Source organism: Charadrius vociferus, unplaced genomic scaffold, assembly GCF_000708025.1.
Source record: "Charadrius vociferus isolate BGI_N301 unplaced genomic scaffold, ASM70802v2 scaffold134, whole genome shotgun sequence".
Classification (NCBI taxonomy): Eukaryota; Metazoa; Chordata; class Aves; order Charadriiformes; family Charadriidae; genus Charadrius; species Charadrius vociferus.
In genome coordinates, this window is record NW_009648333.1 from 1224785 (window position 1) to 1252418 (window position 27634).

Consider the following 27634-nt stretch of genomic DNA (forward strand, 5'->3'; position numbering starts at 1 on the left):
GGGCGGGGGGGTGGGGGATGGAGGATTGCCTTCAGTTCCGGCGTGCTGTCATCCTTCATCTCCCGAAGCATCCTCGGTTTCTGAGCGAATGTGTCCTGACTGCGGTCGAGCTCCTTCCAAATGTACCGATTTGGAATCTGTCACGGAAAACAGTGGTTTGTGAAAGTGTAGTTTTACTGTGTATACAGTAAAGCATACTGTATAAGCGATAAAAAAATATATCTATAGTAAAAATATATCTATAGTAAAACATATATATTAGTAAAAACACATATAGCGAAGCGTACTGGATAAATAGTAAAACATATATATATGTGTGTATATATATATAGGAAAATTGCCCAGCCTCTCTCATAAAAGTTCTCTCCTTGTGGACTTGAGCTGAATATTTCAGTGTTTCCTTTCCGTCTGCTTGGGAATCAGTCAAGATCTGTTGCTTTTGTATAAATAAATAATCACCGCTAATTATTTGTGCAAAATGGAAAAATGAGGGACTTGGGAAGAAATGCTGAGAGTAAACAAAAGGCTTTTAGCAGTCTGTATTGAAAATTGCTCAGAAAAGCAGTTTGGAAAAAAATTAAATATATATATTTAGAAATCTCCCAATTTATTCTGGAACAGGGAAAATTTCAGCATTCCAGAAATGAAAAAGGCCACCTGTTTGTCTGCAGCTGTCCTGCAAAACGGCGCGGTCCTACTGGCAACTAATAATATCTCCGACTTGCAGAAGTGGCATGCACTTGGCATTTTGTTCAGCGTTCTGCGCAGACGTACAGCTCGGCTTGCTTTTGTTTTCCCCGAGTTTATCTGTATATCTCATCCAGGCCATGCAGTAGCACATCTGACAAACGATGGTTCCACAGTGATAAGCTGCAGGTCTGATTTGCAGCGTGGATACAGTGAGAATATTTTGTATACTATTGTGGCAGATGAAAGGAATGGAAGTGGGCCAAATTCAAGCCGTTTGCCATTGCATCTGATCAGCAGATCCTATGGAGGGAATTTGCCTGCTGTGAATATTTGATTCTCGCTAGCTTGAACTGTCTTGTGTGTTGGCAGTGCTACTGTGTGAATTTGCGGTGGCTTTCCAGGGTGTCTGTCCTGCACAACTGCCAATTTCTGTGGGGTTTTTTACAGGCTTCAGGATTTTGTGCTCCACTTCGTGTGTGAGGAAAATGACTTAATGCTATATAGTGAATGTTTTTTTCATATCTATAGCGCATGGGTTATCAGTCTTTTAAAAAGAAAGTAAAAAAAAAGTTTACAAGCAAGCAGCCTATTATTTCTTCCTCCCTCCACCTTCATGGAGGTGTAACCCCCTTTGCCTCCCATTCTCTCTGCATTACCTGCAAGTGGGTGTCCTGGCAAAGTGATTTTGTAGAGGTGAGTCTTGCAGGTTACACACCAGAAAGGATGAAAAGGTGATGGTGTTGAAATGCAGTTGTGAGAGCAGGTAGCAGCTTTGCAGTCCCTTCCTTCCCACGCATCCTCCTGACTCTGGACTTGGGGAGTCTCTGCCCCACATCCCTGCATGTCCGTCCCTGCTCCTCCCTGGCCCTTCTTGCTTCACCCGAGAGTTTGTAATATTTTGTGTCTTGGTTAATTTTTCTGTTGTGAAATTCAGCACAGCAAAACTTTTACATTAATAACTTTTGCATTTCTAATACTCACGAGTAAATGACATTGATTATAGTGCTGATCTAATAGTAACTGTCAGGGCTCTGCTTAGGCAAGCAGAAAAGGGTTGGGGTTTGATCTACCAGGGTAACCTGCGCTTGTGTCCTCTGTCTGTCACCACACTGAAGCATTTGTCTTCTGTAAGCAGCCTGTTTAGAGTTTATGTAATTTTATAGATAAAGCATAGGTAAAATTTTATACATATCTATAGATTATAGATTTATAGATATCTATAAATGTCTATATTTATCGGTACAAAATTTTCTAGATTAAAAAATAGGTAAAATTTGCAAAAGAAATCCAGACTGTAACCTGTAAGCTCGCTCTTCCTCTGGGTGTTCAAGGAACAAAAGCCAGAAGATTTGTGATTGAATAATGGCGTGGCCTAAACCCAAGAGGAGCCAGCAGGAGACACTTGCAGGTCCTCTGGGGCTGTAGGAAAGGATGTGCTGACCAAGAGACCCATCCTTCGTCTACTCCAGCTCTGTGACAGCAGCGAGTAACTGCTTAGAGAAAGGCACTATCATCTCCGTGTAATGTATTGAGGTAATAGTATATTAGTGCCTCACAGGGGCTGCAGGAGGGACTGAATTCTGGTCGTGTGTCTTCTGAGACCACTGTAAAAGATACTGCCCTGTTAGCTGAGGCACAGCAGCTGGCCATGCTACGATCCTTGCCATTGCAGTGCGACCCATTTGCGTGACCTATTTAACTCTGCCAAGTTTTAAGGAGCTGGACATGCACATTAGGTGTGGTTTTTTCATCCCTTATTTAAGGTAAGAACATTTTATATATGTAGCTGCTTGTAAACTTTTTTTTTCTTTTTTCGTTTCTTCAACAGCAACAAACAAGTGGTACTTTAGATAGGTGACTAAAAAAAATGCGTAGTTACAACTAACAAATATGGAACTATAATTTCAGAAAATTTGAGCAAAATTTTCTGAGAACTGAAGAAACCAGGACTTGTCCAATGCAAGGTGTAGTAATCCAGAGAGAAAGCTTTCCTGGGAGCTGAGTCTTCATGATAAGACTCCTTTTTCCTTTTAGTAGCTTACGAGTGTTGGTTCTCCAGAGTCTCAATAGAGCTAATAAATAAAAATTTCAACTGTAATGAAGCAAACCAGGAAAAGTTTAGTTTTGCAGTAGTATGAGATACATTTGAGCTTGAGGATATGCAGCCAAGGCAGGTTTACCTGAATATCTGTCATGTGAAAACAATTTTCTTAGTTGGCTTTTTTTTTTTTTAAACCCTTTTAAACCAATTGCCATTTTTAGGACCATTGGGAAATATAAGTATGAAATTGTTAACAGAAGCAAAAACTTTCAGTGCTGACTGATTGCATCTTGTTGACACGCGTGGCTATTTATGGCCATAGAAGATACCAACTTTCTGAGGAATTGTTTGGGTGATGGTGTTAGTGACTGTTGGCAAATGTTATTCCTATGATGACCATCAAAATAAAAGCATGTAGGAAAACAGGCACAGGGTGGTGACACTGTTGGGTTTTTTTTTGAGAAGTGGGCATTTGTTCATCAACAGAAGAATCGAGTTTCCAAACTACATGGCTGCCAAATGGCTGATATTTTTGTTACTGCTTATCATAACTTGGATGTGAACTTTTGGCATAAAGATGGCTGCAATTAGTTATCCCCGGAGTTCCCCCTCCTTTGATTGTTTTCTGAACCTATTAGGTTACTGTATCCTGTATGTCCTGTATATTATTGTTAGGAACTTTTTTTTTTAATGCTTTTGCATTTTTATTAGATTTACACATTGCTCCACCCACCATTTGGAAGTGACCAGAACTGTCCTCCATCAAAGGCTAAACACAAGAGTTATTCACGATGCAGTTGGAAAAATTATAATGCTAACAGTAAGCCAGATGGGGAATTTTACAAGCATCTTTTCAGGCCATGAAGGACGCTGTCTCTCTGGGTTATGGGCTCTCTGCTCTCTTGACTGCTGTTCCTTTCCCCCTGGCTCCCCTCCAGAGCTGTTAAGCTCCAGCCAGGGAAGAAAGAGAGATTTGGACTCCTCTAAATTCCCAAGTCTGTATTTTTTTGCGGTGTGGCTGGTGACAGCGAGCTTTGTATGCGAGAGCGTTGGCATGCAGAGCGCCGCAGCGATTAGCATGCTGATGGCTGTGCCCCGGCAGAACAAACAGGGCTGCTGCTCTCGCCGAGCTGTGTCCGTGCCACCCAAACAAAAGCCGGGGAGCAGATGTGGGGAGAGCCCTGCTCCCGAATCCTGCTCTGCCACGCAGGGCAGGCAAGAGCTGAACGCTGCCCAGGCGACTCTGCCTCCCAGATTTTGCAAAAATGGAGGTTTCTGCCCGATGCTGTAGTTCTGCTCCTAACTCTTCACATTGCAGCTGACCTCCAGTTGGAGGTTTGAGATGAGAGGCCTCAGAGAATATCAAGCTGTACGTTATATCCTTCCTTGTCCACATATCTGCCATTGCAGTTGCTGATCTAGCAACATATATATCTAAAAACTTGTTCTATACTCACCTTCAAGATTTATCTGCATAAGGAAGATTCGCTGGTTGTATAAAGGAGGGGGGGGCAAGGGGTGTACATGCATATGTGTAAGTAAGTATAAAACATATATTAAATGTACATGCACACCTGCAGATTTAATCCCCTTGGTGCAAACCCATGTGTCATCACTTGTATTTGGTTTAAAAGAAGCTTATATCAGTTTGTGCTTAATCTCTCTTAGTTATTTTTATTTTTTACACTCTAAAAAGTGTAAATCCCTCATAAAAACTGTTACAACATTGGTAGTGTTTCTTCTTAGAGACAGTGGTCACGTAAAGTGGAACTTAAAGCATTTTATTTGAGGAGAAGGCACTTACCTCTTTTCCCAGTGGCTTTTGGCTGGTTAAGGTTGGAGAGGCAAGAGACTGATTGTGTTGACTAGGAGTAACTGGCTTGTTTGTATCAGCGTGCAAAATGTTTTCTGAACAAACTGCTTGCTTAAATGGTGGTGGGATGTTTCATATGAGCTGCATCAAAAGAAGCATGGCCAGCAGGGCGAGGGAGGTGATTTCTGCCCCTCTACTTCATCCTGGTGAGACCCCACCTGGAGTACTGTGTCCAGCTCTGGAGTCCTCAGCACAGGAAAGACATGGACCTGCTGGAGCAGGTCCAGAGGAGGGCCACAAAGATGATCAGAGGAATGAAACACCTCTCCTATGAGGACAGGCTGAGAGTGTTGGGGTTGTTCAGCCTGGAGAAGAGAAGGCTCCGGGGAGACCTTATAGTGGCCTTCCAGTACCTAAAGGGGGCCTACAGGAAAGCTGGGGAAGGACTCTTTATCAGGGAGTGTAGTAATAGGACAAGGGCTAATGGCTTTAAACTGGAAGAGAGCAGATTTAGATTAGATATTACGAAGAAATTCTTCACTTTGAGGGCAGTGAAACACTGGCACAGGTTGCCCAGAGAAGCTGTGGAAGTTCCGTCCCTGGAGGTGTTCAGGGCCAGGCTGGATGGGGCTTTGAGCAACCTGGTCTGGTGGGAGGTGTCCCTGCCCATGGCAGTGGGTTGGAACGAGATGACCTTTAAGGTCCCTTCCAACCCAAACCATTCTGTGATACCCTTCCTGCTCCCTTCAGAAATCCAGCCTTTCCTTTTCTGCCCTGTAACATTCTGAAGCTGTGTTGGCAGCCTACAGCAGTAGGTGGGGAAGTTAGCAGGGCTTTTCAGTTAAAAGAAGTTGCCAGCATCTGGGTTTGGAAAGAGAAAAGTCAACAAGCCTGTTGCAGTTACATATTTTTTTAAAAAAATTGTTTCATATTGATGTGGTTTTCAAACAAAACATGTACTGACTTCTTAAATTATGTGACTGGAAATGTCTTTGGTTCTTCATTTAACTAATGATACAACTCTTTGTGAGCTGTTACGGAGTCAAGGAGGAGTTGGTTCAGTGGTATTATTTTTTTCAATGAAGAAGAGTTAAAAAAACTGTAATTTTTTTGCCTCGTTTCAGGATAATATCATCTTGTTCTTAAGAGGCTGCAAAGAGCTGGGACTTAAAGAATCTCAGCTTTTTGATCCTGGTGATCTGCAGGACACATCAAACAGAGTAACCATCAAGTAAGTACAACAACAGTTTGCGATTAGCATGTTATATCCTCAGATGTGTGTGATGCAACAGTAAATATTTAAGGATGAGCAAAAAGGCTATAGAATTGTCATTTGTATAAAGCAAATAGGAAGCTGAGGTTTGGGAAACCTTCAGCACTGGGAAGAATACATTGTTCCCTTCAACAGGCTTTCTCTAAGGGCTGTTATTTTTCCCAGAGACATCAACCACAGCTCTTTTAAAATACTGTTTTAGTTAAGCAATGAGATTCCATGGGACTTAGGGGGTTTCCTGAGTCTAAATTGATGGCAGTCTTTTTTGCCTGTCTAACTAATGAGCTATATAGGCTGGGGGAAAAAAAAATCACGGCTCTGTTATTTCAGATTAAACTGTTTTGAGGGTGCATTATAGGACATTTACAGGCCTCCCAGACTCTACAAGGTGCAGACATGAGCACAGTCTGTTTATTTTCTAACAAGAACTGTAGATTGGGACATGGTATTTGGGCTGCGGATATCTGTGTGAACTGTGTAGACTGGAAATACTACAGTTTAGATACTTTTTCACCAAAGCCACACATGTCCTGCCACACAAATTACCACACATATATGAAAAGGTTCTCCTTCCTGATAACTAATCAATGGTTTTTTGTGGTGTGAAGTGATTTTTTAAAAAGTCTCCTTTTAATCAACAGCTCTTTAGCCACTGTATGTGCACAACCCTCATTGCAAAGAGTACTAGGTGCTTAGACTCCAATGCTTGTATTTTCAGTGTTTCACCCCACAAAGTCATTTAAAATATAGATGTGAAACTAGCACACAAAGAATTACTGTCTTGCTTAAGGGCACACAGAGCAGGCTTGAATCAAAGTCCGCATAGTCATAGATTGAGGTTTTAAACAGAAACTGTTGTCCCTTTCAGGGAAGACTTTGACTAGAGGAACAGAAGCAGTCAAACTATATTGTCCTCTTGTTTATATTAATGGCAATCAAGCTCCCCACCCCACAAAAGCTAGAGCACCCCACACTTTCATAAAATTAACAAAATTTGTAACTGGTGTTAGTTTTGTGAAAATTTTAGGTCTATCGTGTAGTATTAAAAAGTTACTGCACTACAGACAAGCAAATACTTTTGAGTTGATTGAACGGCCTTGTTTCATTTGGCCAAAATGATCACTAGTGAAATCCTGGTCAGACATATCCATTTTAGAAAAGTGCATGGAAACAATTTACTAAATTTCAGGCATTCTATTTATTTTTTTTTTTTTTCTTTCTGGCAGTGGAAGCTGGGCAAGTTTTCATGGTGTTCAAGCACTGTCTGGGAAAATTCAAAGGTTCTGAAAATCAAATTGGCCGCTTTCCTTGTTTTAAGGAATACTCTCCCACTTTTTGCTCCTTTCCAAGTTTCTGGCTCATTCTTCTCACCTGTACATACCAGTGAGAGGGGGCTGTGTAACGCATTTCTTCTAAACTGGACAATATTGCAATGAAAGAGGTTCTTCATGGCATCCTGTAAAATTGTGTCAGTGGGTGGCTGGAGAGAGTCGCAAACCAATCCCCAATCTCCGTATAAAACCCTAATCCCCATATAAAACCAGAGAGAAAGGGTCTTTCTGATAAGAAGCTTGATCTTTTGGGGTTGAGGCTGGTGGGGTACCTCGGAGGAGGCAGGTTGGGAGGCTGGGACAGGCATGGAGCTCCAGGGAGAGCTGTCCAGCACGTAAGCAAGTTAAAGCAGGAGTATTAAACTCTGCGGAGCTGGCTTGGCCCTCCGCTGAATATGATGCTAGATAGATGTGAAGTGTCTCGCTGGCGTGGTTTGGTTTGGTGTGTGTGTCCACCCCCCCCCGCCGTCAATTCTTCAGAGAAAGCAGCTGTGGAAATGAGCCAAATGTTTTCCTAGCACTGTCCAAGTTCACGCTGAGTAACTGAGTTGAGGTGTACAAGCCAAGTCCATGACTGTTGTAGAGAAATATGTTCAAGGCTGTCTTCTGCTAGCTAGTTCCCAACGCATGAAGGTGCCTTCCCCCTCACCCCCCGCCTTTGAAAACTTTTGGGGTTTCTTTTCAACATAGTAAAAATGGTATTTGTTCTGCGGTAAAGGATGAATATGACATTATTTCCCATGATTAAGGTAATGACATTTTTAACCAGCTTTTTTCACATAGATGTTAATTGAAGTATGCATTAGGTCTATTTTTTTTGGAACATTCAGTTTACAAAAATTATGAGCTAATGCTGTAAAGAATTTCTTCTTGACTTGTTAAACAAGAATCTTTTCCACTGCTATTTTATTAAGAAAGAAATTTGGACTGTTTTATTTTTCTTAGTATGTGGGTATCAGTGGATACAATTTTGGCTTAAAAAAGATGTTCTCAAAAATACTTTGGTTTAGTATTGCCTATATTTAGGCTTTTGTTGTTATCACAGATTTAAGTACATTTATTTTTGTTTTTATCAGGTAACTTTTAATGCTGCAGTGGACTTACTGTTATAGTAGAAGGCAATTCCATTATACATAATCAGGAGACAATCTATACTAAATCTGAAGTGCTTATTTATTTTTCAGCACCTAAATGTGACACATGTTTCTTCCATTCCTTTTTTAACAGTTTCTTTGCTGAATTTTGAGATGTTGTTTATGTTTGTGCTAGCTTTGTGCTTTGTTGTTTCTAACATGGAAGCTTCCACCCTTTGAACGTTGGTGAAAAACTAAATTGAGAAGGATACCAATGTTTAGTCTGAGTCCTCGAGTGTACATTCGATAAATAAATACGTTTTCCACAGCAGGTTCTGTTGCAAGTGGCAGGATCTTCGTTACTTCGCCCATCTACTTTGTTCTTTGTGATGCTTGTTGTCAGCAGAAGCACCTGCTCCGTTTCCTTAATGTTTGGTGATGGTTTCCTCAGTCTCCTATGCATGTTCAGTTGCTTCCAGAATCTGTATGGGTTGCATGATTTATCACAGAGCAGAATCTGACTGTTGGATTACTGCAGGGTGCATTTTAGCAGTGAGGACTTTGGTCTTCTGTTTTGAAGAAATCAGCAACACTGTTTAAAGGAAATATTTCTGGCACTGTCCCGATTTACTGTGGGACCATTATAAACACATTTTCTTTTTGTACTTCTAGAATTCTAATTTAATGATTGAAGTAATGGTGACAAAATACTCCCACGTTATGAATAAATGAATGTGTGAACTACATCTTCTTAGCTTTCATGTGTTTCCAGCCAGCAGAAGCATTCTGCAGGCTTTTGTTAGGGAAAACGTGATCTGCTGTGTACACGCTCTTGGAAAGTGTGTCTGCTTTCTGATTATTTTTTTTTCCTCTTTTTTTTGTGTGTGTGTGTGTGCAACCAGGAACATTGACTATAGTAGGAAGCTGAAAAATGTAAGTACCTGACTTGGAGTACTTTTTTTTTGTCTGGTTAATCCTGTACTTGGCCTGAGCAAGAATTATGTCAGTAAAGACTTAGTAAAGATGAGCATTGCTGAAAAGTTCTTCCGAACACAAATCTAATCAGGTTCTACTGCAAACCTCGGTAGAGCTGCTATGGCGAAGCAGCCTTACGATTGAAGTATAATGGAGGATGTTTGTCTCTGCTTAATTAAGGGATAAAAAATGTGATCTCTGCGCTGTCCTTCATGGTTTTCACTGGGAATGGTCTGACTCACCCCTGAAGCTGTGCTTTTGTAGCCTTTCATGAATATATAGGCGTAAAGTAAATTTGCACGAAATATTTAAAATGAGGCAAAACGATCATTAGATCTGGATGCAAGTCTTTACTGTCAGATTTGCTAGCTTTCTTGTTGTTCTGCCAAATAAATGAGTGTTTTCCCAGGAAGACTAATTCCATTTAGCTTTAAATTTCTTGTTGGTTTAAACTAATAGCAGTGATAATAGGTCCTGTAATTGTTAAGTTGAAAAGAAAATGGCTAAACTTTGCCGTTCTCAAAGTTAGTTATTATCCTAAAGCCTAGCAAGCTGTCTGTCCTTTAGTCAGCTGTAAACTGCTATAGAGTCATTTTATATTTGGCTCACATGCCTATAAACTGGTGGGAAATGCCAAGACCTTTTCCTAATAACTTTGCAAGTCAGTAATCATGACTACAGGTACAAAAAATAAGCAAAGCCCCCAAAAACATTTTAAAAAACCCAAATTATTTCATCCTGTCTTTCCCATCATCATTAGAGTAATATCTTCTGCATCCACCACGCAAAATTGCAGGGAAGTTCAGCTTTGGCATTTTAGCACCCTTGTGGGCACTGGCTAAATATCTTTGTACAGATGTATTATTTTAAAGGTAAAGTTTCGAAAGTATCCTCTACAATGTGCTTGTAGGCAATATATGCTTTCCAGGTGCATGATCCTCCAAACTCGGCTGGCAGCCAGTCAGAATTGCTTGCAAATGTGACATTATTTGAAGAAAACAAAAGAAAAAAATGTGGATAAAGAAAGGAAGAGAGAAAGTGATCAAATGCTAGCAGAAATAAATAAAAATACCACAACCTTCATCAGAGAACTGGATGGCAAAAAGAATTGGACAGTTTCCTGGTTGCTGGGAATACTATATTTGCAAGTGTTTTCACTTAACTTGAGAACATGTACTGTAAGAATTTTTTACATAAATTTGTTGAGTAGTGCTGGTTGAAGGAAAACAGCTCAGATAAAGCTGGTTTCAAGACACAAAAAAAACCCCAAACCAGTATTGGCGAAACCACCTCCTTTCCCTTAGCACAGTAGTATCAATTCAGATTTAATTTTAAAAACAAGGGGAAAATTTCTGAACTTTATTAAAAATGTTATTCAGTTATTTCATGGCATGTATATTATTTATAAACTAAAGGGAAATATAAACTGTATTTAAATATAAAATATAATATATTTTACATCATGCACCACAGGTGTTCTTTTTAAACAAGGGATCTGTATGACACATGCTGTATCCTTTTCTGGCAGGGCCTCAGCTGGAGTGCTGTGTGATTTTGGACATCACACTTAAATAAAAAATGGGGATGTTAGAGCAAGTTGATGAGAAAAGGCTAATCAGAAGTCTTGCATGTGTGACTGAGGAGGAAGCACTGAAGGAATGTGGCTGCATGTTTTAGGGAAGAAGAGTCTGACAGAGATGTCTGTCCCCGACACCCCCTTGGGATTTCTCCTAGTCCTGTTTTCTTTAGTTCACTGTATAGTATGAATTAGGTGGCCCTGTCCCATAAAAACATAAAATGCTATATTATTTAAGTTTATTTAACTTAACTTTGAGCCAGTTAATGGCAGCTATTATTTATTATTGGTTGCACATCTTTTCCACATCAAAAAATTTCCTGTTTGTTCTGCAGTTAAATGCTTTGCAATGTCACGGAATATGCAGAATTAGCGAGCATTAAATGAGAAAAAGCCCTCAGTTCTGAGGTGATGGTTGGGCATTTTTAACCAGTGCAAAACACTGAACTGAACTGCCTTTGACGATCAGTTTCCAGTCCAAATTGCTGCTGCACAGGTACCATTAAAGACATTGTCTTAAGTGGAGATATATGTCGGTCCAGAGGAGGAGTGTTTGCTTTCCCTGCATGGTACAAATATTGGTGGTTTTGGAGGTATTGGATTTGACCATCCTGAGCATCTGAATTTCTCCTTTCCTAAAACAAGTGCAGCACCAGCAGTGTCAGGTCAGATTTCTTTGCTACCTAAAGGAGTGAGAGGGTATATAAACATTTGCAAGAGCAATTCTTGGCTTTTTTTCCACGCTAGTTTTGAAGTGACTTTTGAGTAATGGAGAGACATCAAGTCAGAACTTGAATGAAACCACTAACTCTTTCTGCTTTAGTCTGATAGAAACAACCAGATGGTCGTCGCTTTTGATTAATCTTGGGCTAAGCATTTCTCAAGGTAGCTGAAGGCTGGAAGTAAATGTTCCCATGTCATCTGGTTAATTACATTAACATGATTAAAAATGGAACTACTACTGTCCTTGAAATAGGCAGACACACGTTTCAGATGTTTTATTTATTCCATTAGTTTTAACAGTTTTAATTATTGACTACTACTAGTAGTATTCTTCAGGGATTTTTTTTTCCTATTGAATTTACAAACAGATGTATTTATAGGAGTGTCTTCTAGACAGTTTCAAATATCTTGTTTAGTTTTTCTATTTAGGTTTTTTTTTCCTGTTTATTTTCCAGGCAGACATGACAGTTTCATTTTTTTATAAAAATAACCAGGAAGATAATGTGTTAAGTTACATATCGTGTAGGACTGTTTAAATTTTCATAGTTGCCCTATGTGTTTATGTTTAACCACTCAGCGACACTTCCCTTTCAATTCTGATTTATAACAAAATCTTATGCTACTGTGCAGTTTAGAATAAATCAGAGATGCTGAAGGGAAGTAAATTTAAGTAACTGTGTAGATGGCTTCAATTAATTCTTGTTAACTTCTGCAGGTATTAGTCACCATTTATTGGCTAGGGAAAGCGGCAAACAGCTGCACGTCATATAGTGGATCAACCCTGAACCTGAAGGAGTTTGAAGGTTTGCTGGCACAAATGAGAAAGGTATCTTTTTGTTATGTTTTGGGAATGGAAGTTTCGTTCGAATTATTACTCCCGTAAATAACCTGTTTGTTTCTAAAGATGAGAGAAGTAGGGGGCTGGACTACAAATTGCTAAGTAAACCCCTACGTCCTTTCCTTCAAAAATGTTTCTGACTCTACCAAGCCATGAACACAACTTTCTTTGGCAGCCAGCTTTGTGGTGGTATCAGTGATGCAGCATGTAATGTCAAACAGGCCTTTAAAATTGTCACGTGGCTCTGTCATCTCCATTTTCACAGATTTTGGGTTGAATTATTTTCATTTATGACGCAGAGTTTCAGCTAGAAGAGCTGAGACTCAAAAGTAAGCTGGCAGGACATACAGGAGCAGAGATTTTTCTTCTTTAAAACATTCAGTCTTGTGGGCAGCTCTTTTGTTTTTAAGTTGCAACAGAAAGCACCAAACCAAAGTATCTAAATAAAGCTGAAGGGTAGTAGGAGGAGATTATGTTTCACCGAGGGCATGGTTATGATGAGTCTGTGTTTTGCCAAGCTCTGAATTCTGGCTGAAATCATATTTGGTGGTTTATGATGGGCTGAGCTCTGTTGGAAAGGAAGAGTTGTGATTGCTGTAGGGTGGTTTGGGGACTTTTGCTTGAGCGCTCCAGCATTCCCTGAACCTCGACATAAGACACTTAACCTCAGTAATGGTTAGTGTTGATATCCAAGCATGCATTTACTGGGGATGGAAGGGGCAAGGAGCAGGCATGTAAGAAGATGTCAGCACCTGGTGCTAGCATTGCATGTGTTGGACGTACTGCTCATAAAAGGCCATGCAGATAGGCTGTCCAGCCCACAAAGAGCTTCGTGCCTGCTACTCCCTCCCCATCTCATGGAACAGCCAAGTCACCGCAGGCGGTAGGGTTTGGGGCCATGGGAGACTCTTTGCTCTCTACTCTCCTTGAGGTCTGTGCTGCTGCATTTGCACCAGCTGCAGCCTTTCATTCTGGGATCTCAGAGGGCCAGCACCAGATTGGCACGGGAGAGGAGGAAATACCTGGCTGACTGCTGGCAGTTCCTACAGCCTGGTGTGACCAGAGAGCCTTAACTGGACGGGTAAAATCCCTGTTTGTGAGCCCAGTTCCTGTGAACAAGCAGGTGGAAATGGAGAGGAAGAGAGAACATCCTGCTTCTCCATGGAGGTTGATTTTGGTTTTCATTTGACATGACCTGTACTAGTCACTTGGGACTTTGCCACTCATGAGTGACATGACTGAGACCAAGCAATAAAGAAATGAAGTTAGTTCTTGAGTTGTTTCCAAAAAGAAGATGCAGGGAAGGAGCAGTCCCTACTCCAAAGAGTCTGAAAGGTGAAACAACGATGGGCGAGGGAGCTAATGCAGAAAAATTTGCCAAAGTGCATGTTAGAATGTTAGTGCCGTATGGTATCGTGGTTTATTTTTTAATATTTAATCTTGCAGCATGAGACTCCTCTTTTTCCATGTGATGTTTACCCATCAAACTAATCATCAGAGCATGTTGGAGGTCCCACGTTGAGCCCTTTTGTAGGGTGAAGTAATCTGGGGCCAAAAGGCAGCTGAAGATTGCGGGGTGCCTGGCTGGGCAGCGCAGAGCGCTGCAGGTCGAGGACAAAAGCAAGACGCTGGGACTTGATTCGTTACAGATGTTAGAGCTGGGAGAAGAGTAGAGATCTCATAAAAGCTGAAAGCTATATATTCCTTTAATGTATGAACAGAGCACTTTGCAGTCCTGAAAAGTCTTGTTTAGGTGGTACTGTTACAAGGGCCACTGGTGACTTATTTTAAGGTCACCTCCCTACTCCTGTACCCCTGCAGTATTTCCCATTGGCAATTGTGGGCTTGTCTGTTACTGAATTTGAAGAGGATTTGGTTGTAAAATAGAACATGTTAATCATGCTGTGCAACACTCTGATGTTCTTTATAGCCGAGCTCAAGCGATGAAAAGACACTTTATCACATTCTCTAGTGGCATTTTTTTCCACAGAATTTAATAATTAAATTGGCCATAAATTCAGTCTGGTTTAGTTTTTCTGTTATAAGTCCTCTCTGCCCTCCTTTTTTAATAAGCAAATCAAAAGACAGCTCAGATGTAAGTTGTCTCAGACTCATCTTTTTCTACTTCTCATACTGAAAGGGCTATTCATTTCTAATTTTATTCATGCTCCTCTGTTTTTAATTTCATTAACTCTTTGGATGTGCATTCTTCTTTACTGCTAAGCTGGAAATTCCCAATGACAAAACGTCCATGGCTTTTTGATTATATTTAGTGAGTGGAACTTCCCGGAGGAATGCATCTTGTAGTTGGCAATCACACTTCTACTGCCATTCAGTGACATACTGTGTTTTTAATTAGATAGTATGGAAGACTAATGTGCTGTTGTGCGTCGCGTTACAGTGTTATCAGTCCCGCAGATAACCACTTTCTTTTTCCCATTGATAACATTTGGGAGATGACGTTTGCTCAAAGCAGGACAAGTACCCGTCTGTGAGACAGCGTTGGGTTGGGAGAGTAGCTTTGCCAAGGGGAAGGCTGTAAAGAACATGTTTACAGAAGTCTAGGATCCCGTCCTGGTGCCTGCCTCCTAATTCCTGGTGAGCGGCATGCAAAATTAACGTCAACAGGCCTTTGAAATAGGGTCTGCAGAACTCATTAGTTCACAATTGGACTGTTTTCAAACTCTGGGAGATAGTGAATGCAGGATGGGGCTTTTTGCCTGAGTTTTAAGTCCCTGTAGCAGCTGAGCAATTCTGTGTCTTTCAAATACAGTAATTTAGGAAAATGGAAGCGTGCCTGAAGATTGAGAATAGCTGATTGGTATGAAGGGATGAGGGGATTTAGGGAATTTGGATTTTTGAAAAGATTTTTGGATCGTGTCACAAACGGGATTTTGATAGGATTTTTAGATTTGGTCTTGGGTGTGTGTAACTCATGCAGATTTCAGGGAGACAGATCTTTGTTGTCTAGTGTTTCTATCAGTATTTTAGTTCACTAAGCAGGACTGGGGAAGGAAATTACATAGGATCCAATTCCTACTTTATTAGATAAATTTTATTTGGTTTTAGAAAATACTTTCACTTCAGTTTGCAGTGAGGTTACTTACTGACATTACCACAGTTTAACTTGGCCTTAGGGGACCTTTGCCGCTGCCCTTAATGTGGTATTTTGGCAACGTAATAGTGAGTGGCACTAATTAAGCCTTCTTCCTGAAAAGTCTGCGGGACGTTGGGTCTGATCTCTCTGTCTCGCTCCGAGCCTCCCTCTTTTGCAGCACGGAAGCTTTGGTGTGTTCCTGCAGGGCTCTCTTCCCTCCACCACTTCTGCAGCAAACCCGCTTTCTTGTAGAGGTGACCTGCCATAGCGTACTGTGAGGTTCTTGATTGATCTTCTCATTGGCGATATTAGTATCGTGTAAAACCTTAGCCGTCAAGGACAGTGGGAGCTGTGCTTAACATAGCCATTGTGCTCCAGCTAGTGGTAAGCAGGGGGTGCTTCTTAATTAGGAATTAATATTCAAATGCTTTGGGGGGTGGGGGTGGGGGGAGAAAAAGAAAAAAAAAATCACATTCCGACCTCTTTAGGTCACAAAATGTCAATCTGATAATGGCACCCACATCTCTGACTTTACTTACTGTCGGGGGAGAAAAAAACAGATTTATCTTTGCATAAAAGTAGTTATTTTTGTTTTTTCTCAGCCTGTGCGACTGTAATTAATGTTAAGACGCTCTCTAAAACAAGGGTTTTATTATAATGCAAGGGTGAGGATGGCTTCTATTGACCTTTTCCTCTGCTGGAGTTTCAGTGTTTTAGTATGTGCTGCTTGCACTGGAAAGAATTTATAATCACAGGGCTGTCAAAGACAACCATTGTTCTCCCTGCTCTGAACATGTGGGTCAGCTACAAGTGCTTTCATATCCCCCAGAGCCAGGAGCTGGCAAAGAGTAAAGAGCACAACTGAATTCTTCTGAGGCATCAGGAAAAGCATTTTGCATATTTTTCATTGCTGATTGCTTCAGAAAGACATCCCTCTTTCATAACAGGAATTTCTCTTCAAGGTAGAGGGAGGCTGGGGCACACTGCTTCATTATTTTGCCGAGCTGAAGCAGCAACAACAAATTCTGTCTGCTGATGTCCCAGCCAGATACAATAGATGGGCAAGGGAAGGGGGGGATCTTTTGGAAAGCAGCAGACTTAAACCTGATGCCGACACGATACTAAAACTGTAGTGCCTTTGCCTGTGCTATGGACTATGGACGACAAGTCAAGTTTCAGGTTCCTTGCAGTTTTGATGGGTTTATTACCTTGCCTATTGCAACTTTTTCTCAGTTCATCTTACTAATCTGTTGAGCGGGGTTTCTTCTCAGTCAGCATAAAATTGGGGTTTATTGCAAGCTTGCACTTTTGTTTGAAGGGGAGAAGGGGCAGAAAACAAGGAAACCCTTTTTTGGGGGAGGAGATTTTTGGGAAGGTGCTCTGTTGCCTGCTGTGTAATGGATCTCACGGGTATGTCAGTGGCTTCTTTATGAAGAGGTACCTGCTGTACTTCCATGTAGGAAACAGAGGATATCGAGAGCCCAAAGCGCAGCATTCGTGACAGCGGCTATATAGACTGCTGGGACTCTGAACGCAGCGATTCCCTCTCCCCGCCTCGCCACGGCAGAGATGATTCCTTTGACAGCCTGGACTCCTTTGGCTCCCGTTCACAGCAGACACCGTCTCCAGATGTAGTGCTCAGAGGGAGCAGCGATGGTAAGTACCGGTCATGGTGCGGCACATGCATAACGTTGTGACATAGAAGCAATGTTTTGGGAGCAAATGTGCCATTTGGAAGCTGGACACAGCCTCTGGATCATGCTAATCCGGTGGGAGAACTCCTCTGTGAATGCTGATTTGTGCTCCGTGAGGTTTAGGTGACTTTGCCAACAACTTACTTGAAGTCTGTCTCAGTTAGGGTAGCGTAGCGTTGGAAAATGAGTTACATCATCCCAGTGTAATTTTATGAAGGGGAGAGTGCTTTTCTGGGTTATGGTGTAAAAGGATGTTATGCAGACTCATTTTAACTTATAAACTAGGCTGGAGCAAGAAGTAAAAGCACAGGAACAAGGGAAATATTAAAGTGAATAAAATGCTGCCTAAGTAAACCGTGGGCAGATAAATGACATAGAAATATCTTGGAGATGTCTGATACTTGACAGAGTTTTGAATTCTGATGTACAACATCTTACTAAGTGTCATATTTGTTTTCATCATATTCAGAAAATTGGCTAAATTAACAGCTCCCGGCATCAGAGCTCTGGCCATCTTTGTACACCTTTGAGTGAGGACATGCAGCTCTTAGGCTTACAGATGGGATGCTGCTTCTCTGCCGCTGATTCCCAGCGGCTTTCAGAGGCTTGTAAACACAGCATGCTGGATGAGGAAGGATTTGCTATGGGTAGGTGTGGAGCATGTACTTAGGTTACCTGTCGTTAGCAGGATTCCGGTTCAGAACAAAAGGATGCTTGACTGAGGCTCCCTCTGCGTGGTTACATTCCCGATGAATGGATGAATCAGTCAGACTTCATCGTCAGATGAAGTTATGTTCCATACATTAATCACTTCTCCTTGGTAATGTTATATATTTAATTAAAAAAAAAAAAAAAAGGAAGGGCAGAAAGACTTTTTGGTAGGAACCAGATGTTCATACTGTCATTTTGGCAGTGTGAAAGAAAGTGGTGCTAATCATGACCGGACACATGAGAGATTTCCTGAGGTGACGGGGAACTCCTTAAAACTGAAAAGCTGGCAGGGAGAGCTGGTATCACAGCTGAATTGTGAAAGAGGTGTGGGGAAAGCAAGGCTAGGATCTGCTCTGCTGTTTTGAGTGGCCTGTGGTGTTGGGGTTGTTGCTGGTTGACCATCCAGAACCAGCTACTGGGGCTGATCCCCTGAAACAGCCTCGTGCCCCCTCAGACATTGAACAGAGCACAATCTCCACATTACAAAACATTTTTCTGCCTTCCCAAATGAGACAAAAGTGTGGTGTTGGCAAATAGGAGCACCTCACATGTCCTAATCAAGAAGTGTTGCTCTGTCCTGAATGCTCAAGGAGTGTCCGGTGTCCGTGCCTACTTGGAGCTGGTGGGCAGCCAGTTACGTATGTCCCGTAGCTGCTTCCTATCAACTTCTGCTGTATTAGCAGATTTTAGCAAGGTTTTGTGGTTGTTCATTTGTCACAGCTAAGACATACTGTCTTGTCACGTTCTTGAGTCCATAACCAACACAAAATAAGACGCAAGCATACAAAGCTTGTTCTTAAAAATTAGTCTTTAACCATATCCAGACCCGTGGTGCATGCAGATGCTGTGTGCACACGTATGACTTGTCCAGCCAGCCCTTTCTAATATGTCCCATTTTCCCTGCTTGCTGCTGCCATAACTTCACAGCTGTCTCCTCCAAGAGTTGCAGGTGAGGTGTAGCTTGGCTGACCTCTTTTCTTTCAAACCTCGTCCTGTGGCCCCAGCAGGCCAGTGCTTCACTCAGCTGCATGTAATTTTTGATAGAAATAATGTATATTGAAAGCAGGATAGAGGAAGAGGTTCTGCTTGCACTGGTTCTCTCTCTATTCAGATAGGAGCTTTATAAACCAAATAAAATGATAGTGAAATAAAACTGTGATTCCTTCCTCTCCTAGAAAAAAAAATAAGAATGAATGGAGATCGTTTAAATGATCCTAAAGTGATGGTTATTTTAGGTAGAAACAGGACGTAGTACTATCTTCACGAATGCCATCTGTGATTAGCCCCACTGTTTAGGAACTGCTCCAGTGTCCTATGAGGACCCTGTTCCTTGGCAAAAAGCAAATAAAACCAGTGGAAGAGCAGAACAGTTTGTTTAAAACACAGTAGAATTGCAGACTGACCTGCCCATAGAGTTGATAATGTACTCAGCTTGGCCGGCAGTTGTGCACGGATCCTTGTACAAAGGGTCTTGCGTGTCTGTGGTGTATAACTGCTTGTTACGGGTTGTGAAAATTGGCTGCTGCTTCTTCTACTGGGAAATGCAGAACAACAAAGTTAAGCTTATAAATGTAGAGCACAGCTGCATCTTCCATTCAGTGCTTTGGCTTCAAGTACGCTTTTTTTTTTTTCTTCAAATTTGAGCTGAAAATAATTTCACGAGTGAAATATGAATAATTAAAGAAGCTGTTTGTCTTTGAAGTACTCAACTTGGGGATGCTGGAAGGCACATCAGTAATGAGGGAGAGGAATCTGTTCTAATTCCTCTGCTACTGTGGTTATCTATTCCAGCATTTCTGTCTGCCAGTTCAAGACTGGTTTTCATGTGATACAAAAATAAACACTAGAACAAAGTCAAGAACAAACAGAACAGCAAAGAACAATAAGGGATCTTTTTCATTTTCTTCTAGCTCCTCTGTGGCACTGCTCAGTCTAATGATATTACAGCTCTTCAAACCTCAGCTGTCCTCAGACACCCATGATTCTGCAGTCGTGTCTCCACTTTTTGTTTAGACATAGACTCAGGTTACCTGAGTAAGAGCTAGCTATCATATGCTCTTAACCAAAATTGTTCAAGCAAAAGATTACTGGCAAGAAGTGCACTGTGATTTTTGTCTAACTAGCTCATTTCCATTGTGTCTTGTCTTTTCTTACTGTTCCCTTTCACTCTTCTTCATCTCTCTCCAAGCAAACGTTGAATAATTCAATCTGCCGCAAAAGCTCTTTGCAAATAACATTCCTAGCATATTTAGACCTCTTTTCCTCCCCCCACTTTGAATTATACACAAGCTACTTGTGATTTTTATGACTTCATTGTTTTCAGTAGTTCATTAGGTGGCTCAGTGAATTAGCCAGTAATTTACTAGCATGGTGAATTAGCAAGAGGACACAACCTGGGTGGCTTCCCCTCACCCCAAAGAGGGGAACAGCTATTGCATATGCAAGTGTTGCAAAGGGGCTGGGGGCCAGAGAGATCCAGCACTCCAAAGCTGGGAGAAGATTTGAATGCTGGTGGGAGAAATGGCTGAACGTGCTCCATTTCACTCTTCAAACCGGGGCCTGTGGTGATGTTACACTGTTGGGAGAGAACTATTTACATAGCTTCTTTGTGAATTACTTAAAAAGGCTCATGATGGTGCAGGGAATCTAGTGAATGTCTATGAAGTGACTTCCAAAAGGGCTGTGAGGGCAGTTCCACTGCAAATGCTCTTTAAGGTATTTGTCCCACCACTTGGGAGTTTTGTTTTCAAGTTGGAAAAGTCTTGCCTGAGTTTCTATGAATATGTTTTTTTTAATAGGTTGTAAATATCAGGAAGCTTAGTTCATTTGAACAAAATAAAGTAGTCACTCAGCTCTCTTCTGTCTCCCATCTTATTCTATGTAACTCTTAATTTTTCTCTCTCACCTTATTTCTTTTCTTTCCCAACAAGTATTCTTCAGTCTTCGCTGTACTGATCTAACCTCTAAATCCTGAGATCCCTTCCCTCTCTCCTTGCCCTTTTCCATCTGAGGATCAAGTCTTTCTGTCTCTTTTGCAGTGTGCTAGACTGATTGACCAGGCAACCGGTGAGACTGGGGAGAGACCATCTGAGTCTTCTGGTTTATAGCAGCTGATGCTTACTCTTAGATTTTGATCAAAGCTGAAGCTGCATGCATTCGAAATGCCGTTAATATGTGTCTGTAGAGACATCCACAGATTCCTGTCATTCTGTAAATATACAGCGTGCAGCCCTTTTTTGGTTGAGCTTGTGCTATGTACGTGTAAGTCTAACTTCAAGAGTGTGAATCAGGTCAAACGTACCTGTGTGTACCACTAGGATTCATTTGGGCATAAGTCAGGTAAGCTTCTGTAGCTGTCCTGTGTGATTGACAAGTCTGGCGTAATCTGACCCTGATTTTTTTGGTGTGTCCTGTGGCTGAAGATGTTTTTGTCAGGGGTAGAAAATAAGGGTTGATGGAAAAAACTATTTACTATCTGTGTGGCTATTATGGCTACTACCTTCAGTGATTCATGTTAAAATATAAATGCAGGTAAAAGTGGCTTGCTTTTTGTGGTGCTCACCTGCTAAATGTAATTTTTGATGGTCTCTTCTCTGATTTATGATTAAAAACCAAACCAAAACAAAACTGGATGGAAGTAAAAAGAAGACAGATTTTTTTTTTCTCCTTCCTCCCTAGGGAGAGGAAGTGACTCAGAAACTGACCTGCCACACAGAAAGATGCCAGATGTAAAAAAAGATGATATGTTGGCGAGGCGGACCTCACACGGTGAACCTAAATCAGCTGTGCCTTTCAACCAGTACCTCCCGAACAAGAGTAATCAGACTTTCTATGTACCCGCTCCACTTCGGAAAAAGAAAGCTGAACGAGAAGAATACCGAAAGAGCTGGAGCACGGCGACTTCACCGCTAGGAGACAGACCTTTCAGGTAAGACTAGCCTGGCCAAATTCTCCCTTCCTCAGTGTTGATGCTTTAACACTTGCCTAACTTTCACTCTTTTTATAAGGTGTATGAAGCACCTTCTGCTGTAGTAAATCTTTTGCTGAGATGGTACTGATAAATTGTTTGTAACAATTGGCAAAGGTGGTGGTAGAAAATCAATGAGTGGAAATTCATTGTCTTGGTGTCACTATTGTTTACAATACAATGCAATGTATAGCTTGTGTTTGACAAGATGTTGGTTAATATAAGTACCATGGATGTTGACTCAAAACCAAGGCTGGACAAAAATGTTCTGGATGATCTGTCAAAGTTCTCAAGACAGTTACTCACTGACGAATGATACTTAGAAGTAACGTTTGATGTATTCAGTCAAAATAGGTAATATTTTTGCTGTGTTTTTAAAAATCAATTTGTTTGTCTGTTATATTCTATACACCAGTATCATTTATGTAGCTCTGACTATGTGTTTCTGCATGCTGGTTTTGTCATCTGGTATTTCATTTGTGATTTGGACTAAGAAGCAACCTCCATTAAAGAGCGTAATTATCTTCCCGGATCACTCATCAGAATATCCTTTGGCGTCTTGATATCAACAAAATGTGCTTATAATAAATAAGTGTACATGTTTCAGGCACGGCATACATTAAACTACCTTGTATAATTCAATAGCAAACCCCACCCTGAAACCATAGAAGAAGAACAGAATGAAACATCAGGACTGTGTGAAAAGGAGAAAGTGGGTTCCGTGGCTCCTGAGGAAAGCTCCCTTAAAAATCAAGTAGGTTTGAATCAAAACGAAGGAAACTCCATAGACCAGTCTCCTTCGTGTAGTGCAAAAGAAACACCAGCACCCAAGGGGAAAGATGCAGAAGAGATCAGAAAGTTAAGAAGACTCGAGCAAGCTGGCATTAAGGTCATGTCAGCAGCCCAGCGCTACGGCAGGTTAGCCCAACGGTGTGGGAAATTGTGCACGCTTCACATTGCTAGGATTGGCTGCGGTGTGAGTTTCCTCAATCCGCTGTGATTTCACTTCTCCTAACAAAAATCCAGTCTGCTAAGCACTCACAATTGCTAGTGAAGGTCTTGGTCTGAAAAGGCTTGTGATGTGGCAGCTGTGGATTGCGGAGTTGAACGATGTTAACTGCATTTGTGTTGAGAAATTGTATCATCTTACAGCATAATGTAAACAAACTCCAAGAAAAGTACTACACAGACTACTTGTCACCTTCCAGCTAAAGCTTTCTTGCATTTAATAAAAAATACCTATAATTGTACATTAAAAATGCCTTGCTTAGGCAAAAGTTTCAGAAACTTACTTCGCTTGTTGGTGGTGGGATGGTTTAGTTTACTGCACCACGCTTTTTATGTGGTTAATATTTTTAGCTGTGTTAATAAACGATGCATTTATTTTTAATGGCAGGAACTATAAAAGTACAGTGCTTGTTAACACATGTACCAGTTAAAGCATGGAGGCGTAGTTCAGCAATCATAATTTGACTGACTTTGGCATGGAGTATCAGTAGTTATTCACTTATTACCTGTGTTATTTATTTTTGGATGTTGTTCAATTTGGTTATTTCCTGTTCTTTAACTCGAGAGCTGAATGATGGTTAGGCTCACTGCCCATACCTTTCCATCATGTGATACTGGATCCTCATGAAAAATTTCTCTTTCTCATGGGGATGGCCCACAAAGCAGAGTTTTAACCAACATGTCAGAAGACTAGGCTCTTATAAATGATCAAAGGGGTTTGGCTAAAGGGTAAGTGTCCAAGTGTCCTCCCACCTAAAACATTTTATTTTGGATTGTGGGGTGAAACCCTGACAGCGAGTAGTTTAGCAGATGCTGGTTTACAGTCTGGGCTTTGAAGTGTAGTGGTAAAAGTACAGCTCTTATGTGATACAGCCTGTTTATACGTACAGTGGAGCTTGTCTGAGGCCATATGCAGTAAAAACTGTCACAATATATATGCTGTCGTATGTCCTCTTTTCAGGTTTGCTTCACTGTTGTCAAGCTGTAATGAACCAGTGTTTGTGTGTGGTCACGGGGTACTACGTTAACAAAGCCAAATACTAACGAAGAAGAACTGTCAGTCATAAATTAGTCCTCAGGCTGAGTTAGTTTGGTAGTTGATCAGGAATCCATAAACTGGTAGGATACTACGGGTTCTAATTTGATACTAATCCTGTTCTGAGTCAGAGGCTGTAGCATTAATGTTAGTAATGTAGTAATATGTAGTAATAGCTTGTGTTTAGCAGTGCTGTGCACAACAAATAGTGCTGTTTGCATTTGCATTTGGAGGATGCTCGCCATGTTACCTGGGAGTCCCTTTTCCAACCCTGTGCTTGATCTGATGGCTTGATCTCCACAAAAGAAGCACACGTGAATCAAATGTGTGGTTCTTTGGCATGAAATCGGGTCTCCCCTTTTCTTGGGCAATCGTCCTGACAGGGCTGAAGAAGAAGACAACAGAAATAACAAGCCATTTTTCCCCCTTGCTCTCAGCAGAAGCAACTCCTGGAATTTGACAGCTGGAAAAAGGAGGTGCTGCTGGCTTTCTGCCCCAGCTGAGGATCAAAGAGCAGAGCTTTGTAGCCCAAGCTTCACCCTAGTGAAGTAGGAACCCACTCCTGGGGACTGTAGGAAGACACAGCAGAAAAGGCGCTGGGGTCAGAGGTCTGTAAGGAAAATTATTTGTATGTGTAAGTGGAAGAATAGCGGCTGAGGAGAAGGGAATAGTTCAGTAGTGACACTTTAGGATACAGGGGAGCATTTGATCATCTCTCTTAATGTCTCATTTTCATTCGCTGTTCTTTGAACCTTTCAACTTTCTCTTCTTGGCATCAAATTCAAATTTCTGTGTAGTGATGGCACTGAGCTGTTCTCAATCCCTCTTGTTTCTGTATTCTGATCTTTTTTTTTTTTTTTTCTACGCCTCCATCTTTCTATGATGCCAGTCTCTTTTTCTCACCTGAGATTGTCAGTTGTCTTACATTCGCTCTGAGCTGTTTACAGGCTGTTTCCTCTCAACACTTTGACTTCTGGAGGACACCCACTGTGACTTTGAGTTCTACAATGCATCTAATTGTTCCAAAAGCTGAAACTCAGCTGGGGACCTTTTTGGGTCTGGCACAGGAAGGATTTGAACTTGTATGCAAATGCATTTTTTGTTTGGAATCTAAGAATCTTCATTCTTATCTTCATTGCTATAACATGTTCTAGGAAAGGACTCCATTGAACTAGATGCTATACAAATGCATGCCAAAAATGCATTGCCCCTTCCTAAAGGAGTATATTGTCTCTTTACAGCATGTTGTTTTATTGACATGTGATCTTCCTTGCTTGCTTGTTGTCTGCATCAGTCTCTTATTTACACTATTGTATCTGAAAGATAAGGATCGTGTTCGTGGAGACTCCCTAAAAAAAGGAGAGTTAAGTCTGTTCTAATAAATGATGGAGAGGGGAAGGGTTACAGAGAAATGTGAGCAAATGAAGAATACTTGGCACGTTCGTTGCTAAAGGGACATGGACTCCTATATTGTTAGTGCATAAGTATGCAAAACCCTTTCATTGTTCTGAAATGCAACAGAAGGATCCACAAACCTGTACGAGACTCTGCTTCAGTGAGTGCAAACACCCACGGTCTGACACTTTGCAAGCACCTACTGTTCCAGCATGGACCCGTGTGGTGTTCCTGGAAGGGCTGGAGCTAGATATAAAAGAGCAATTTGCAAATTTGCAGGGAATTCTGGTCCATTGCAAGCTTCAAATATACAGTCTTCACTATCTCTATGGTGAAGTGACCTTAAAAGGTACTTTTTGAGACCATCACAAACTGATTCAGGAGACCCTAAAATGTCACAGCTGATCTCTGATTCCATTAAAAACAAAATGTAAATGAATGGAAAATATTTTTAACCTAGAAACTGATTGCTGAAGTGTAGGTACACACTAAAAACTGTAAGTTTTTCAGTTATTCATTTCAGTGACTCACAGTTACTCTTTTGAATATTGTAACTCAGTATTTTTTATTGCCAAAACCATTCTCAGAAATGCTACATTTGATGTTCTCAAGCTTCAATAGCATTGGCAGACATGAGACTGAAAAATCTGGTAGTTTTTACTGAATAATCACTTCGTTATACATAGCTCTTAAAAATTAAAAGCTCAAAACGATACCCCCACCCTAACCAGCTGAATAAATACTCATCTTAATGATTTTAATTTAAGAAGTAAATATGAAGAAGATTTAATGGAGTATTATGTGATTTTATACATCCCCTGTATGTCCAGGGTTCTGAAAATTATTTCCAAATTTTTAGATTTCAAGAAAGAGTAACAGTACCAGTAGTAAAGTCTGATTAAAAAAGGAAGTTAATCATATGTACCCTGGCTTGTTTGGGAGAACAATTCCAGTGTATATGACTGTTAGATAACTGTTTTCCTTGGTGCCCAAAATGTTAGGCACCATGTATCTACTTTAGATCAGTATATTTTTCTCTAACATTTTCAAATTCTTGTACTGGGGAAGGAAAAGATGCCTTAAGAAACCGTCAATGGAAAGTCAGACTCTTTCCTTGGCCATCTTGAACTTGCTGTATTGCAGGTTTGAAAAGCAAATTGGATTTGGGCAAATTATACTAGTGCATTGACAACCTGTGATTTAGAACTGATTTAGAACACTGTTCAGGAGTGAAATTTGAACCTGAGGATGACCTCGTAGGCCTGTTGATTTTTGGTATGTAAAAGAGTCAACATCCTTAGTAAACTTCTTACCATATTATTTTAGGGAAGAAAGAATAGAAATTATTGTTATGAGTGGAAGCTAAGGGATAGGACAATGCTTGCTGATGGAGGGTTAGAAATGTGGAGCACTGCAAAGCATACAGCAGCTCAGAGTCGTCTGTTCCAGCTGTTTCTGAAGCTGCGGTGAACAGAGAGATGCTCACGAGGGAGAGGGAGAGCACCTCCCTTTGGAGCCCTGTCTGCCAGTGACGTCTGCTGCCTTAAATGAAATCTTGATCCTTCAGAGAGAGATCTAAGGGAAAAGTTGCCTTTGGCTAATTTGAGAGCATGCTCTCCACATCACTAAGGGGGGGATCCTGTGAGTTGCAGCATAACAAGGCGAAGGCCGGTGGTTTCATCTTGCTCGTCTGTCCTCTGAGGCCGGAGCCAGGCTGACCTGTCAGGGAGGGTTTATGGCTTCTCCGTAACTTTCTCTGGTAACTTTGAGCAGTACTTTGAAAGGGAAGCTGGGGCCGTAAAATAAGTGGCGTGTATAGTGGGCTTGCAGGGCTTTAAAATGTTTTTAAAAAGCAGCTGATTATAGCACTACTGTTTTCTTAAATCAAATAGAAACTCGAAGCAACGTCTGAGCTGTTTAGATTTGCTTTCTTAACGTCACTCTGTTTAATCCTTTGTGATACCTACTTTGTCCCATTGTTTAGCGAGGTGTGCTATATCAAAGAGGAAATGCGAGATATTTGCAGCCTACAAAAGTACTCCATGGAACAGTCTACTACTGGATATCCAAATTTCTAAAATATCAATAAATACAGTTTGATTTTTAAATGGGAGAGTCGCATATCTCTTGCCATCTGTCTTTTCAGTTTGCTTAAGAGTATTGACTGTTACAAGTCAAAATAAGCTTAGTCTTTCTGGGTACCAGCTGTCAAGGGTTTTTATCGTCGTAATCTTCAGTAACAACAAGGTTGTGTTGGTATCAGCCTCATTTCTGACCAAGGCAGATGGTAGTGTGTTCCAGCATACCAGTATCATTGGCAAACTGGTACTGTCTTTGTAGCTACTGTATGTCAGTGTTGGCATAGAGGGCTTATTCGGGGGAAAGGAAAGGTT

The 27634-nt window shown here is 41.1% G+C and overlaps 1 protein-coding gene across 1 annotated transcript in view; it reads left to right on the forward strand.

Annotated features, from left to right (window-relative positions):
• LIMCH1 (LIM and calponin homology domains 1) overlaps positions 1-27634 on the forward strand; it is a 117492-nt gene that overhangs the window by 37124 nt on the left and 52734 nt on the right. The window contains exons 3-7 of the mRNA XM_009885006.1: positions 5669-5775; positions 9124-9154; positions 12211-12321; positions 16891-17086; positions 21514-21763. Coding sequence (XP_009883308.1) covers positions 12313-12321; positions 16891-17086; positions 21514-21763 — 455 coding nt within the window. The 5' untranslated portion in view covers positions 5669-5775; positions 9124-9154; positions 12211-12312. The remainder of the gene's footprint in view (positions 1-5668; positions 5776-9123; positions 9155-12210; positions 12322-16890; positions 17087-21513; positions 21764-27634) is intronic.